The following is a 12634-nucleotide window of genomic DNA, read 5'->3' as shown; positions in this document are numbered from 1 at the left end:
ACTGATATAATGTAGCTTTTTTCCCAAGGTTACTACCTTTCTTAGGTATTCTAAGTGAAATTATACGTTTTTATGTATTCTAAGTTAAATTATACGTTTCTAACACTTTTTTTATTATTATATAGTCATCTAATTTCGCTTTATCTCATTGCAATTGTATCATAATAAGAACCAGATTCACAATCTGAAGGGCAAAGCCATTTAAAATATCTCCATGTTGGTTGATAATTTATTACGAAATATTCCAAATCTCTACATCTTGGAAGCCTCGAGGCACAAAAGTTACAATATTTTATATCATTTACAATAATTAATTCACTCGTCTGTGGGCCGAGCCTGATTGTGCCTGTCCTGATGAAAAGGCGTAGCTGTTTTCGAATTTCCTACGTTATGAAAAGATGCACGCGTTTAAAAAAAAATTAGTTCTGTCTTGCAGCAGAGAATTTTTGGAAATGAATTAGTTCGTTAGACTCGGAATTTTACTTCATCGAACATTTGTTTGTTGGGTTGTTGCTGCACAAAAACTTCCTCTTCTGCTCACTGTGCTTATCTATCATACCGTAATAAAAGTAGGTATTATTTCGCTTATATTCTAATTTGCTATTTATTTATCTTTCTCTAATGCCTCCTATAACGGGTTGCAGGTAATAGAGATGATGTTACTTTTCTAGCTAAGACATCTGTGATTATTTATTTCAGCTTTAATTACGCCATTAAAATTTTTTATCGTTATTGGAGACTTTACATTTCATTCCGACGCTAAGCAAAGCATCCGTGACTGCATAATGGAGGTTATGATTAATATTTGTGGAGGCTTCATTGTTTGTGTGAAAAATCTAGAAATTCCATAAATAAGCCTTCACACAGAAACAAATTTGTTGAGCTCTTTTTTACTTCACCAATGAAACAAAACGATGGTTTCCAAGGCAATAATTAATAGAAATTATTTCAGTAGTAACCGTTAGTGGCGCCTCGAAAAACCAGTTGATTACAATTTACAAGTAATGAATGGAATTTCCAGGTCAACATCAGAAAATTGAAGGTATTATAAAAAAGTCAGTGAATTTACGAGAAAGGCATCGGCTGATATTTCGGCTTCACGATTTTCAAGCGTCAAAAACTCGCGGCTGATAAGAAAATGAGACGACATCTCAATTAGAGTTCCTCTTGATGACGAGCCCACCAGCGGCGTGGTCGAACACAGCTCCTCTGTTCTTCAGGATACGCGCCTTCTGCTTGACGCGCTCCCAAGGCACGCCCTTGACGACGAGCTGCGCTTCTTCTGCCGACGCGCCCGACGCCACGAGTTTGGCCTCCGCCGCGTGGTCGGCAGCGCGACGCTCAGACTCGTCGCTCACCACGCGTAGCCGCAGACGCACGTCCGTTCTGGGGGCACGAAATATTAATAAAACAAATTATAATTGAATTATTAGTCCCGAGAACCTGACACTACGTGTCGTTTTAAAGATTCCTTTTAAAATGACATCTCGCTCTGGAACGTAATACCTAATTTCAGGATTTTCTTCTGTGGCGATCAACGTAAAATTCTCAATGGTCTTTTAAAATAAAATCGAATTTTACGATTTGATTTCGAAAAAGAGTATTTTACTTTTCTAAAAAGGAAGACTGATCATAAGCTACAGAAGGAGCACACGTTTAAAGCAGCGCTCACTTTCAGGAAACCTTACAGAATTTCTGCAGGTTTTAGCACATAAATAGAGAAGAAATTTAAAAAACTTAGTTTAATTAAATGAAAGCCATTACTGCCGCTTATTTTGGTCTCATCCGATTTGGTAAGAAACAACCATTTAGGCTGAAACCTCGAGTTACTGTGAAAAAAAAAAAGTAATGCCAAGTATCATTAATATTTCATTCAAGATTCACAGCTGCAAGCGACTGCACCAAAGAGCCTAAAGTAATCATACCGAATAGCCTCCGATCGAAGCTTGAGGAGAGGTGCTGAAAGGCCCCAACAATTAACAAGGCAGAGAAAATGTTGAGACGCCTACAGCAGCAGTCACTAAAATCATCAATCATTTTCATCTCAGACTAATGAAAGCAGTTAATGGAAGTAATTAATGTGAGGGTTAAACTAATGATTAAAGAGAATCAACAGCGACAAGCACGCCACGTGTTGGTGGAACATGAAGCTCGCCGTAGGTCGTCATCTATACTCAGAAATATTAGTGAGACTTTGTCTACAAGGCTATATATTTATTCCTTGTATGTGTTATCCTGACTTTTACTGTGAAAAGTCGTATAAGAGATACATGCAAAAAGTGTGTCAGTATTTTGAAAGTATGACCCGCCCTCGCTCGAGCTTAACGACCCAAACGCCGGTAACTACCTTGCTAAAAAGACCTATCTGAATAAACTTTCTCTCGCTGGTATTTATTGCCCTTGATTTCCATTAAAACTTCAATTAACACGGATGAAACGTAATTTTATTTCGGTAATGAACTGTTTAAAAGAAGCGCATTAAAAGTTTTAGAACCAGCGTAACATTAGATTCATGGTTAGTAAACAGCTTAATAAATCTTTCATAATACAGCCACAATTCTAGCGTTAGGGGCAAAAGATCTCTAGTGAAGTAATAGAGCAGAGCGAGCTTAGGTAGAACCTCACTGTAGAGATTGCGGGACACGACTGACCATTCGGCAAGCCGCTCAGACCTGACCTCTCACGACGTCACTAGTGCGGTATGATCGGACATCGACGTTACTCAGGTGACTCTGCCAGACGTGGCGGTACAAATTATTTATTTTGTTGCCCGGCCTCCATCGCTCCCAGCCCCATTAATTTTCTGAATGTACGAATCATTTTCACTGACAACTGAATGCGTTCATCACATTTGGCGCTTGGGGTGTTAAAGCTACATATGTTCATGGCTTTAATCAATTATCAAATATAATTGAAAGCGTGCATGCTATTCAAGACCGCGACGCCTAGTATAGAACATCGCTGCAACCCTTTGTCTGCGTACCAAATTGGCCACCGTCAAAGCCAGTCGTACCTGAAGGCCAGGGGCCGTACTAGGAGCCAATTTTTTAAGCCAACCCCACAAATCATATACTAGAAATTGACCTCCATGTACATACCGTACTTCAAACAATTTTTGATAGTATGGCTCTTTGTTACGAGATTTGAAACACACGTCAGTAGACAAACGTTAGGAGAAATTCGGTCCCCCTGAACTGCAGTGATAACCTGCCTCGACTTTTAACTTATGACAACCTTGAACTCACTTGAAGATTTTGACGAGTTGGTCCTCAGCGCTCTTGGCTGTGGTGATGATGTGGCAGCCGCCCGCCCCCACCAGCAGCCGCACCGTCCTGTCCTGGCGACAGCTCACGCGCAAGCCCACCTGCAGCACCTCTGCAATGACAAGATATGGTCAGCAACGCTGCATGGCGAGCATTTAATCGTGTCACACGTCTGCAATGACAGGATATGGTCAGCAACGCGGCATGGCAAGGATTTAATCGTGTCACACGTTTGCAATGACAGGATATGGTCAGCAACGCTGCATGGCGAGGATTTAATCGTGTCACACGTCTGCAATGACAGGATATGGTCAGCAACGCTGCATGGCAAGGATCTAATCGTGTCGCACGTCTCCAATGACAGGATATGGTCAGCGAAACTGCATGGCGTAGATTCAATTGTGAGTCGCACGTCTGCAATGGCAGGATATGGTCAGCAACGCTGCATGGCGAGGATTTAATCGTGTCACACGTCTGCAATGGCAGGATATGATCAGCAAAGCTGCATGGCGAGGATTCAATCGTAAGTCGAACGTCTGCAATGACAGAATATAGTCAGCAACGCTGCATGGCGAGGATTCAATCGTTACTATACAAACAGTAACTTTCGTTCCCACGCCAAAAAGACACAAATAGCATCGACGACGGTTAATTCATCTGTTGAAAAAATCTAAAACGGGGTTTGATAATCAACTGTGAAGAATCTGCAAGAGACAGAAAAAAATGGCAGAGGAAAATATTGCACAATAGAAAAAATATTACTGTAGTGGACAGAAGTTCTTCCATTATGCAAGCTTGCTTGAAGACCAGAGAATGCTTTTTATTAATAATCTTGCTTGTTTTTCTAGTGAGTCAGGCAACGCCAGTCAGGAATTTGGTCATTGAAAAACTAATACATTGAAACAAAAGCTCACCTGATTCACTCAGCTCCCAGGAGTCTATGGAGAATCTCAGCTCGTATGGCAACTGAAACTTAAGGCGGTCCAGGAACTGGGCTCGGACCGTAGCGAGCGCCAACTGAGACATAAAACATGGAGGCATTTAGTTATTCAAGAAATTGGCCAGGCATTCAAGATAATGGACAACTGCAAGGTTTCCGGTGTATTGAAGGTTGAATTGGGATTATTGACAGTATATTACCACCTCGTATCAAGATAAGTTCTCTAGAAGGATGTTGTCTAACTTATCTCTCACAAACTTGTCCACGAATCCCTGTCCTCAGGTTCAGGTAGAAATATATTATCAGTCTGGAGGCGCTAAGTATAGCGCTTGACAACAGTCATATTTCGACTAAAGTGGAGGTCCTAATCCTAATCGATGGAGTCGAATAAAGTGGAGGTCCTAAAGTGAAAGTCCAAAAGTGGAGGTCCTAAAGTGGAGGTCCTACCTGGTGGGGGTCCTGGTCGGTGACCATCGCAGGCGGGTACTCCCAGGTCGCCGGTCGCGCCCTCCGCGTCAGCAGCTCACGCAAGACATCGACGCCCTTGCCGGTCTTGACTGAGGTGAACACAACCTGAGGCGGCCGAGCAAACCGTTACAATACATCAATGCACTAGGTACTTTAATTTTCTGTACGGTAAAAACATCTTTACATAGTAACAATGTTTCAAATGTAAAAACATTCGTTATCAAGTTATAGGAAGTGGCCCATCTAGCATAACTAGAAGAGACTAGAGACAAGAGGAATGAATTAGATGGTTTGAACTGATCTTGAAAACATTGTAGTTTAAATATTTTGAACTTAAGCTCGTATTTTGAAAAACAAGATTATTGTTCGTAATTTTGCATCCGATTCCATCTATCCGTTGGGACAAAATTCGAGACCTTAACTTTCTAAAACGTTACTTCAATATAAAAAACGTACACGAGTTCAAATTTCGAGCACTTGTGTTATAAGCAATAGAAGAATATGCGAGACGAAAATACGTAAATAAAATTTGAAAACACAAACCTCCTGGAAGAGCGGCCACCCTCTCCTGTCTCTGACGAAGTCTCTAGCCTGGTCCTCAGAGAGCCTGACGCGCCCCTGGAACACGTCCTGCTCACTGAAGGCCTGCGCCGGCCTGTACGCCTCCAGCAGCGACGCCTCGTCAGGAGCGACGTACATGTAATTCGAGGCTTCAAGTTCTTCATACGAGACGCAGAACTCGCGCTCTACAGCAGCTGAGGCTGGCACTAAGCTTATGTTGGCATTCGGGTCCAAGTACTCAGAGACTGACTTGATACTTTCTTCGGAAACTGATATATCTTGTGTCACGCGTACTGGCGCAACTTCATTTCCTGGATCCAATAAAATGTCTTCGGCAGATTTAAAAGTTTCTTGATTTTCCACAGCTGATAATGACCCGTATCCAGAACCATGTTGGCGTCCATCAAGTTCGCTCTGAATTATCTTGTTTCCCTCGTTGGTTTGCAAGTCATGTTTTGCAGGTAAACCTGAAGTGCGGTCATCTGACTCCTGAACTTGCGTTATGCCTGAATCAATTTCCAGTCTCCGAGGTTGCGACGTCAAGCGATTGTTTTGCTCTCGTCTTTGAATTCTGTCGAGCAGATCACTGACTAGCTCCTGACGAGTCTTGTTGGGGACGTTGTAGGGGTCGTGGGGCTTGGGCTGCTGAGGGGCGTGGCTCGTACGACCGCTCACTGTGTCCGCCGTCAGCTGACGGGCCACATCCAGCAGCGACGTGCGCTGCTTGACGCGGTCAACCTGCACGTCGGTGAACATTTAGCGCAAACCTAAACGTACTTCTAAACAAACCTGAATATACTTCGAAAATTCAAGAAATTTTTGTATTTTTTCAGTTATTGTTTTCATTGTCGAGAGAAATACTCTTCAACTATGCATTGGCGAATAGAAATGATTAAATGAATTCAATCTTTATTTTCAGCCGATTAGATCATAAGTTAATCGTTAGGCCACATCGTTATGCGATGATAATTTCTCGGCGCTTTTGTATAAATAAAATTGCAAATTAAACCCCTTACTAACTTCAAATTTAAGGAAGTAACGCACACCACCCACGCGATGGGACATGTACGGTACTATCGGTTTACTTCTCTATAGCACATTTTGGGCAAGGTTCGCTGCATACTTTTTAAAGGGAAACCTAGTCCCAACGCGTACAGTTCTTATCCTTCTATCCTGCATATTTACATATTAATTTTCACTACTGATTTTACTTACATTCTATGAAGTTTATTAATTGACGATGGAGCTGGTCTCTGGAACGTTTTCATTGAAGATTATGTGAATTTACTTGGCGTTATTTTCTATACTTTTAAATTCTTAAGAGTAAACAAGACTGTAACATAGAAAATTTCGATAATTCACGAGCGTCGCGCCCGAAATCACGAGACATTAAACTTGAAACTCAGTTTCGTGAATTTAGCTGTTTCTTAGCCGCATTGTAGCGGGCCAGCCTTGGCCGCGCTATTAGTTTTCTTCAGCCGCCGCACCTCTCTAACTAAAAGACTAAAGGAAAATGTATGCGTAGGTAGTTATCGCGGCAAGCAGAGGATTGCTAGTAGGCAGCCTACTTTTGCCTGACTTACCACACTGTGTAATGTCTATAAATAGCTGTATTTAATGTCAATATATTGTCTGTACTCGTAAACCTATACGCATTTAGTTTCTGGTCCCATGTTGTGGCTGCGGATTCTCCATGAAATTTAAATATACCTTGTGGCCTATGAAGATTCGTTGATCCATATTGATTCATCCTCGTACGTTAGGGCCCGCTAGCAGAGACCCAGTAACTTTGTGTATGGAGCGTAGTTCTCCCGCTACGTAGCATGTTTTAATTACAACCCGCACTTGTATGTGTTTCCAAGACAAGGCTACACTAAAGAAAAGAGCTAAGATATGATTGATTAGTCTAATGTTATCATGCATAATAACGATATTGCGACAGCTGATTATTGAACAGCTCGCTTCACTATGTTACGACACGGTTGATTGTCTCTGATGTTATTTAAAACTTACTAAGTACACATTCTAATTTACTATTAGTGCCAAGACATGATTAATTAATCATGTCTTAGCACTAATGAGCAGGCAGCGTAGGATGCCGGGCCAGACTAAATAAATTACGTGCTAAAACATGAATTAATTATCTCTTGTCTTATAACTTTAAAGTTACTGCGACATTTGTCAATATAACCACTCACTTTAGTGATACACAACAGGGCAGGCATGGTAGGGTGCAGGGCCAGACTAAATAAATTAGTACTAAAAGATAATAAATTAATTATCTCTTGTCTTATAACTTTAAAGTTACTGCGACATTTGTCACTATAAACACTCACTTTAGTGATACACAACAGAGCAGGCATGGTGGGGTGCAGGGCGAGCAGACGCAGCAGTCTGGGGTGTAGGCCGAGTTTAGTGTAGCGGCAGGCGCCGTCCACCACCAGCAGCAGCGCGTCTGCCTGCGCCACGGCCTCCTCAGCGTCGCGTACCAGCGAGCTCGGCAACTTGTGTCTGGCGATCACATGAGTAGTTCATAACAAACTTTCCGTATCAAGTAGGAAATAAGTGTTCTATAACAAACGTACCATATCAAGTGTTGAAAACAAGTCTTCTATAACAAGCATTAGATATCAAGTATTAGGAAATAAGTGTTCTATAAAAAAGTTCGATATCAAGTGTTGACAACAAGCAATTGACAACAGATATGGAAAATCAAGTGTAAAATCCAGTGTTCTATAACAAAGATTCTATATGAAATGTTAGGAAACAAGTGTTCGATAACAAGCATTATATATCAATGGTAGAAAACAAGTGTGCGATAACAAACGTTCGATATAGAGCGTTTAACATGGGTTTGATAAGAATTGTTCGTCATTGTTCCATCAGCCGAGATCGTCACGGACAGAACTCGCTTTGAATGTCTTCAAAAGTCGAGGAGATTGACAAGTTGAAGAGATTGTCAACCACGGTCTGTTGCCATACAGGTAAGCTAAACGCTAGTTGGTGATTACCACACTACCTGCGCGCGGCGTCCGGCGTGACTGTGCCGGGAGTGTCGAAGAAGACGAGCTGCGTACGTCCGACCGTGATGGCAGCTCGTGCCAGACTGCGGGTTGTGTGCACCTTGCGCGACACGCTGCAAACCTGCACACGTCCAAACCAAAACCTGAAGTATGATTGTGCCCACATAATTAATACGGGCTGGAATGTTTCCACACATAATTAATACGGGCTGGAATGTAAGAATTTGTATGCCATGGCTAATCAGTTTCACTCATAAGTATTTTCTGTTTGTTCATTTTGTTAGATCAAATATATCTATGAATTTTTCACCGTGAAGTTTAATAGCTTGCTCATTGAGCTCATGGATACATTCCAACCGAGAAAATATTATGATTTAGATCAGGAAAATTGTGTGGAAACTTATATCACTGATCGTTCGTAATGACCTCAAATATCTTGGTAATTGTTAATTTTTTATGCTAAATTTTTTCGTTCATATTTCAACCTCAGCCATTGTCGAAACGACAAAATTTAGCTCTGCGGGATACGAGCTTTAAGGGCTTCGTATTTGACTTGCAAATAAAAAAAAAACACTTTTGACAAGCGCACGTCTTTGAAGAAGCTCGCTTTGCCACAAAAATCTAACTTCGCACATTCAGGTATTCTTTGAAAATATAAATGGATATTAGAAATTCATTAGGACTTGCTATGAAACATTTTTTAAACAAATTTACAAATTTCATGTATCTTTTAGAGATCGATTTGAATTTGTGTTTTTGTAAGTGTATAAAATATTCCCTTTATACAGTAACAATTGCATACTAAAGGCATAACTTAATTTTTTTCAATTAACATCTTAATTAGTGTTTTATTTACAGCATTGTTGGTGAGGGAGTTAATGATGGAGCTCTTGCCAGAGTTGGGTAGCCCCAGCACCGCCACCTTCAGGACCCGGGCGTCCTGTGGCGACCTGACGTCCTCCTGCAGCAGCGACATCATCTGCTCGGGCGTGCACGGGGCGCTCCTCACGTACGTCACGACGTCCTCATGTGGGGCTCCTGGTGGGGAGCTGACCGTGGAGGAGTCTTGCCCCAGAGAGGGGAGTAGAGACGTGCTGCGTGGGTCACTGTACGTGGATGATAATTCACTTATGTCTGCTGGATAATTATGATGAATTGCAGAGCATATGGTATGGTCTTCGGAATCATTGAGAGTCTTCCGTTGTATCAAACTCAAGTCTTGCGTTGTATCTTCAGCGACATTATCCTGAGATTCAGCGCGACTTGGAGACGAAGATGAAGATTTTCCAGGTGATACGTCAAGTATTTGAGTTAAAATTTTTTCAAGATCTTGGGAAGTCGGTTTACTAAACTCGTCAGCGTTGGAGTCACCATCCTGCTGCCCAGATTGTTCCAGAGATCGGAAGTTGTCCTCTTGAAATTGGGTATGTTTAATATTTCCTGATTGATGGCTGGAGTTATCGTCTGTGGAGCAGCGTATGAATGGATCCACTTCGTGCGAGCTGAGAGATGCTTTTAACGAAGCAAATTTTTGTGTCGTATTTAATTTTGGGGAATTCCAATAATTAGAATCTGAAGGAGCGTTTGCAGAAACGATTCTAGTCTGAGATTTCCGTTGATGATGGTTCGCGTAGTCATGTGATGTAGAAGGAATCTCATCTTCTTGTCCAGTGAGGGGATGAGGGCTCCCTTCCCTGGCAGGTGTAAACTCAGGACCTGCCTCTCCAGCAGGTCTGCAAGCCCCTGCAGCGGGGGAGGCCCTCAGGAGCTCCTTGGCGAGAGCGACGCTGCGTAGGGTGTCGGCGTCGAGTCCGCTCTCCGGAGCCTGTGGTGCGGTCTTGAAAGATTTCCAATGTATAAATAAATAACCAATACAAATTATTAAATTTAAAATATAGCAGTCTAGAAAGCAAACCTCGTAACAAACAAGGATCGTACCCAGCAGTGTGGCGTATGTGGGATCGCATTGTTTTCCAAGCTATTATTTTGCGTGGCACATGATTTAGTTCAACAGGCGATAGTGTCGGTGTTCACAATACTTGACTGGAGTGTGCAAAAAGTAAAATTGTTCGAATATGATAAAAGTTTAATTAAATCCGTATTTCACTTTACTGATAAATCAGTATTAAATCCAATCTAGTCGGTCGGCAAATAGCTACCTGACCGATCACCTCGTTCCTTGCGTAAATTTTAGAACGAATTAAGTGCATTACAGCGTACTGGAATCATGAATATTAGGCTTGAAGCAACCGCAGTAAGAACATAGTGTTACAATTAATGCTACAGACACCTGCACTTATATCAGAGACATCAGATGCTACATCGTCAGCTGCTACATGTTATATCAGCTGCTACATCTTACATCAGCTGCTACATGTTACATCAGCTGCTACATGTTACATCAGATGCTACATCTTACATCAGATGCTACATCTTACATCAGCTGCTACATCAGCTGCACTTACATTGCTGTGTTTCTGAGGTGTGGACGGGCGCTTGCTCGGCAAGCCCGACTGTCTCTCTTTGTCTTGCCCCTCGCGGGACCCAAGTCCGAAGTCGAAGTAGCGGTCCAAGCGAGACGGTATGTGCAAGTGTCGGAATTGAGCGTTGCTTGGTTGATTATATATAAGGTGAGTAGAAGAAATAAATGTGGAATAATGTTGTGAATGTCTGCAAACTGCAGCAGGACCGGCCAAAGCACGATGAGGATCCAATAATATTAAAGGTGATTCCTTGAAGCAGTATTGTTGATGTTTGATGAACGTCTTCACGTTGGCCGACCGAGGCCTACAGCTGTTGCTGCCAGCGATCACATGGCGGGGCACCAACCAGCCTGCACTCAACATGCTTAATGTACAAATGTTTGAAAATGAAACAAAAGATACTATATTGTGAAAAAGGCTACAAAATATGTAAATTTCATGCTGAGATATAGTCAATTAAAAATTTGGGGACACTTATATTGGACAGCTGTTATAGGTTAAGTTAATTAACTTCAATTGCATCGAGTGGTTTGGTGCACGGAAGAATAAAGGTTGAAATAATCTCCATTTTACGTTACTGATATTATAGAAGTAAAATGGCAGTAAACTAATGTGTAAGAATAGAGATTTTTTAATCAATGAGCCGCTAAATTTTTTGCTGAGTCATAGTACGATAACAGAACATTTAGCAAGATTTAGTTTGTAATCACTTAAAAGCATTAAATACGTACGAAAAAAATTGCCTCTAGTAAACTTTTGCCGAATACTACGAGAACGGGCACGCTTCACAAGGTACGATGCATTGATAGCCGCGAAAACAAGTGTCCAGTAAACCATTTAACTCTCAAAGTTAGCACCAAACGTCACTGATATTTCTAGTGATTGTGAGCTGCAACGCGTCTAGCACGGTCACCTGTCATTGTAGGGTAAACATAACAGAAACGTAATGCTGCTTCCACCGTTTATTATCAATTGCAAAGAATGGCAGCACGTTAGTTTCAATGTATGTATAAGCATATTGCTGCTCCCACCGTTTATTACTGATTGAAAAGAATGCCAGCAAGTGAGTTTCAGTGCTTTTAGTTATTTCAGGACCTGAGGCTCCGTAGCTACTCACCTTCAGCAGCGGCTGCTGTCAAGCGCGGCTCTGCGATGGGCATCCGCCGCATTGTAGCGCCGTGTTACTTTTACAACCTCGACGGCTTCAACTGACTCATGTGATAGCATTGATTAGGCTAGAAATAAACGTTGGGTAGGTTTAGGCTTTTTCCAATAAGCTTGTATGAAATAATTAAAAGGGTATTTCTTAAGGAGGAACATACGACATGATCGGAAAATCTCTAAGATACATTACAAATTTTTTCCCAACAGCCTAGAATGCAATACTGGCGAAGCTTGCCTACCCTCCTCCACCCGAGGCACTCGCGTTAAGTTTAAGTGCCTAACCACCCTCAAGTTTGTCTTGCGGCACCACCCAAGGACATGCTGAAGCACCACTCTCTACAGCTACCAATCGCTGCCTGTTAGCTCGGGTCTCCCCAGAGATCGCTACATCTCTTGCAGCCTCCCTCGGCCTGCACTCCCCCGACACCTGCTAGCTCTGCACGGCCTCATTCCGCATTCTCAGAGATTACAGTTTAATTTTTTAGAGATTACGCATTACAAAACAATTACAATTTTGTTTCATAAGCAGAACTGCGACTATACAGAGGCATTGAGGTAATATTGTATTACTATGAATGATCACGTAGTATGTATATAATAGACAAATTACAGATAAATGAATTAAAAATATACAAAAACAAGAAAGTTGAGAGTTTAACTACGAAGAAATATTTTGTGGCAGTATCGGGTAGAGAACAGACCGCGGGTGAGGCTCTTCCTGAGGGATTACAA

The 12634-nt window shown here is 41.9% G+C and overlaps 1 protein-coding gene across 1 annotated transcript; it reads right to left on the bottom strand.

Annotated features, from left to right (window-relative positions):
* Positions 1-915: 915 nt before the first annotated feature.
* LOC108670105 lies at positions 916-12033 on the bottom strand. The gene is made up of 10 exons (XM_018157555.2): positions 11856-12033; positions 10721-11088; positions 9112-10092; positions 8252-8376; positions 7569-7743; positions 5215-5970; positions 4651-4776; positions 4178-4280; positions 3246-3375; positions 916-1386 (listed from the first exon to the last, which is right to left on the bottom strand). The coding sequence occupies exons 1-10, from the start codon at positions 11905-11907 to the stop codon at positions 1152-1154; spliced, it is 3051 nt and encodes a 1016-aa protein (XP_018013044.1). The 5' UTR covers positions 11908-12033; the 3' UTR covers positions 916-1151.
* Positions 12034-12634: the final 601 nt, after the last annotated feature.

This window comes from Hyalella azteca, unplaced genomic scaffold, assembly GCF_000764305.2.
Source record: "Hyalella azteca isolate HAZT.00-mixed unplaced genomic scaffold, Hazt_2.0.2 contig15055, whole genome shotgun sequence".
NCBI classification, from domain to species: domain Eukaryota; kingdom Metazoa; phylum Arthropoda; class Malacostraca; order Amphipoda; family Hyalellidae; genus Hyalella; species Hyalella azteca.
This window is presented reverse-complemented; position numbering and strand designations above follow the sequence as displayed.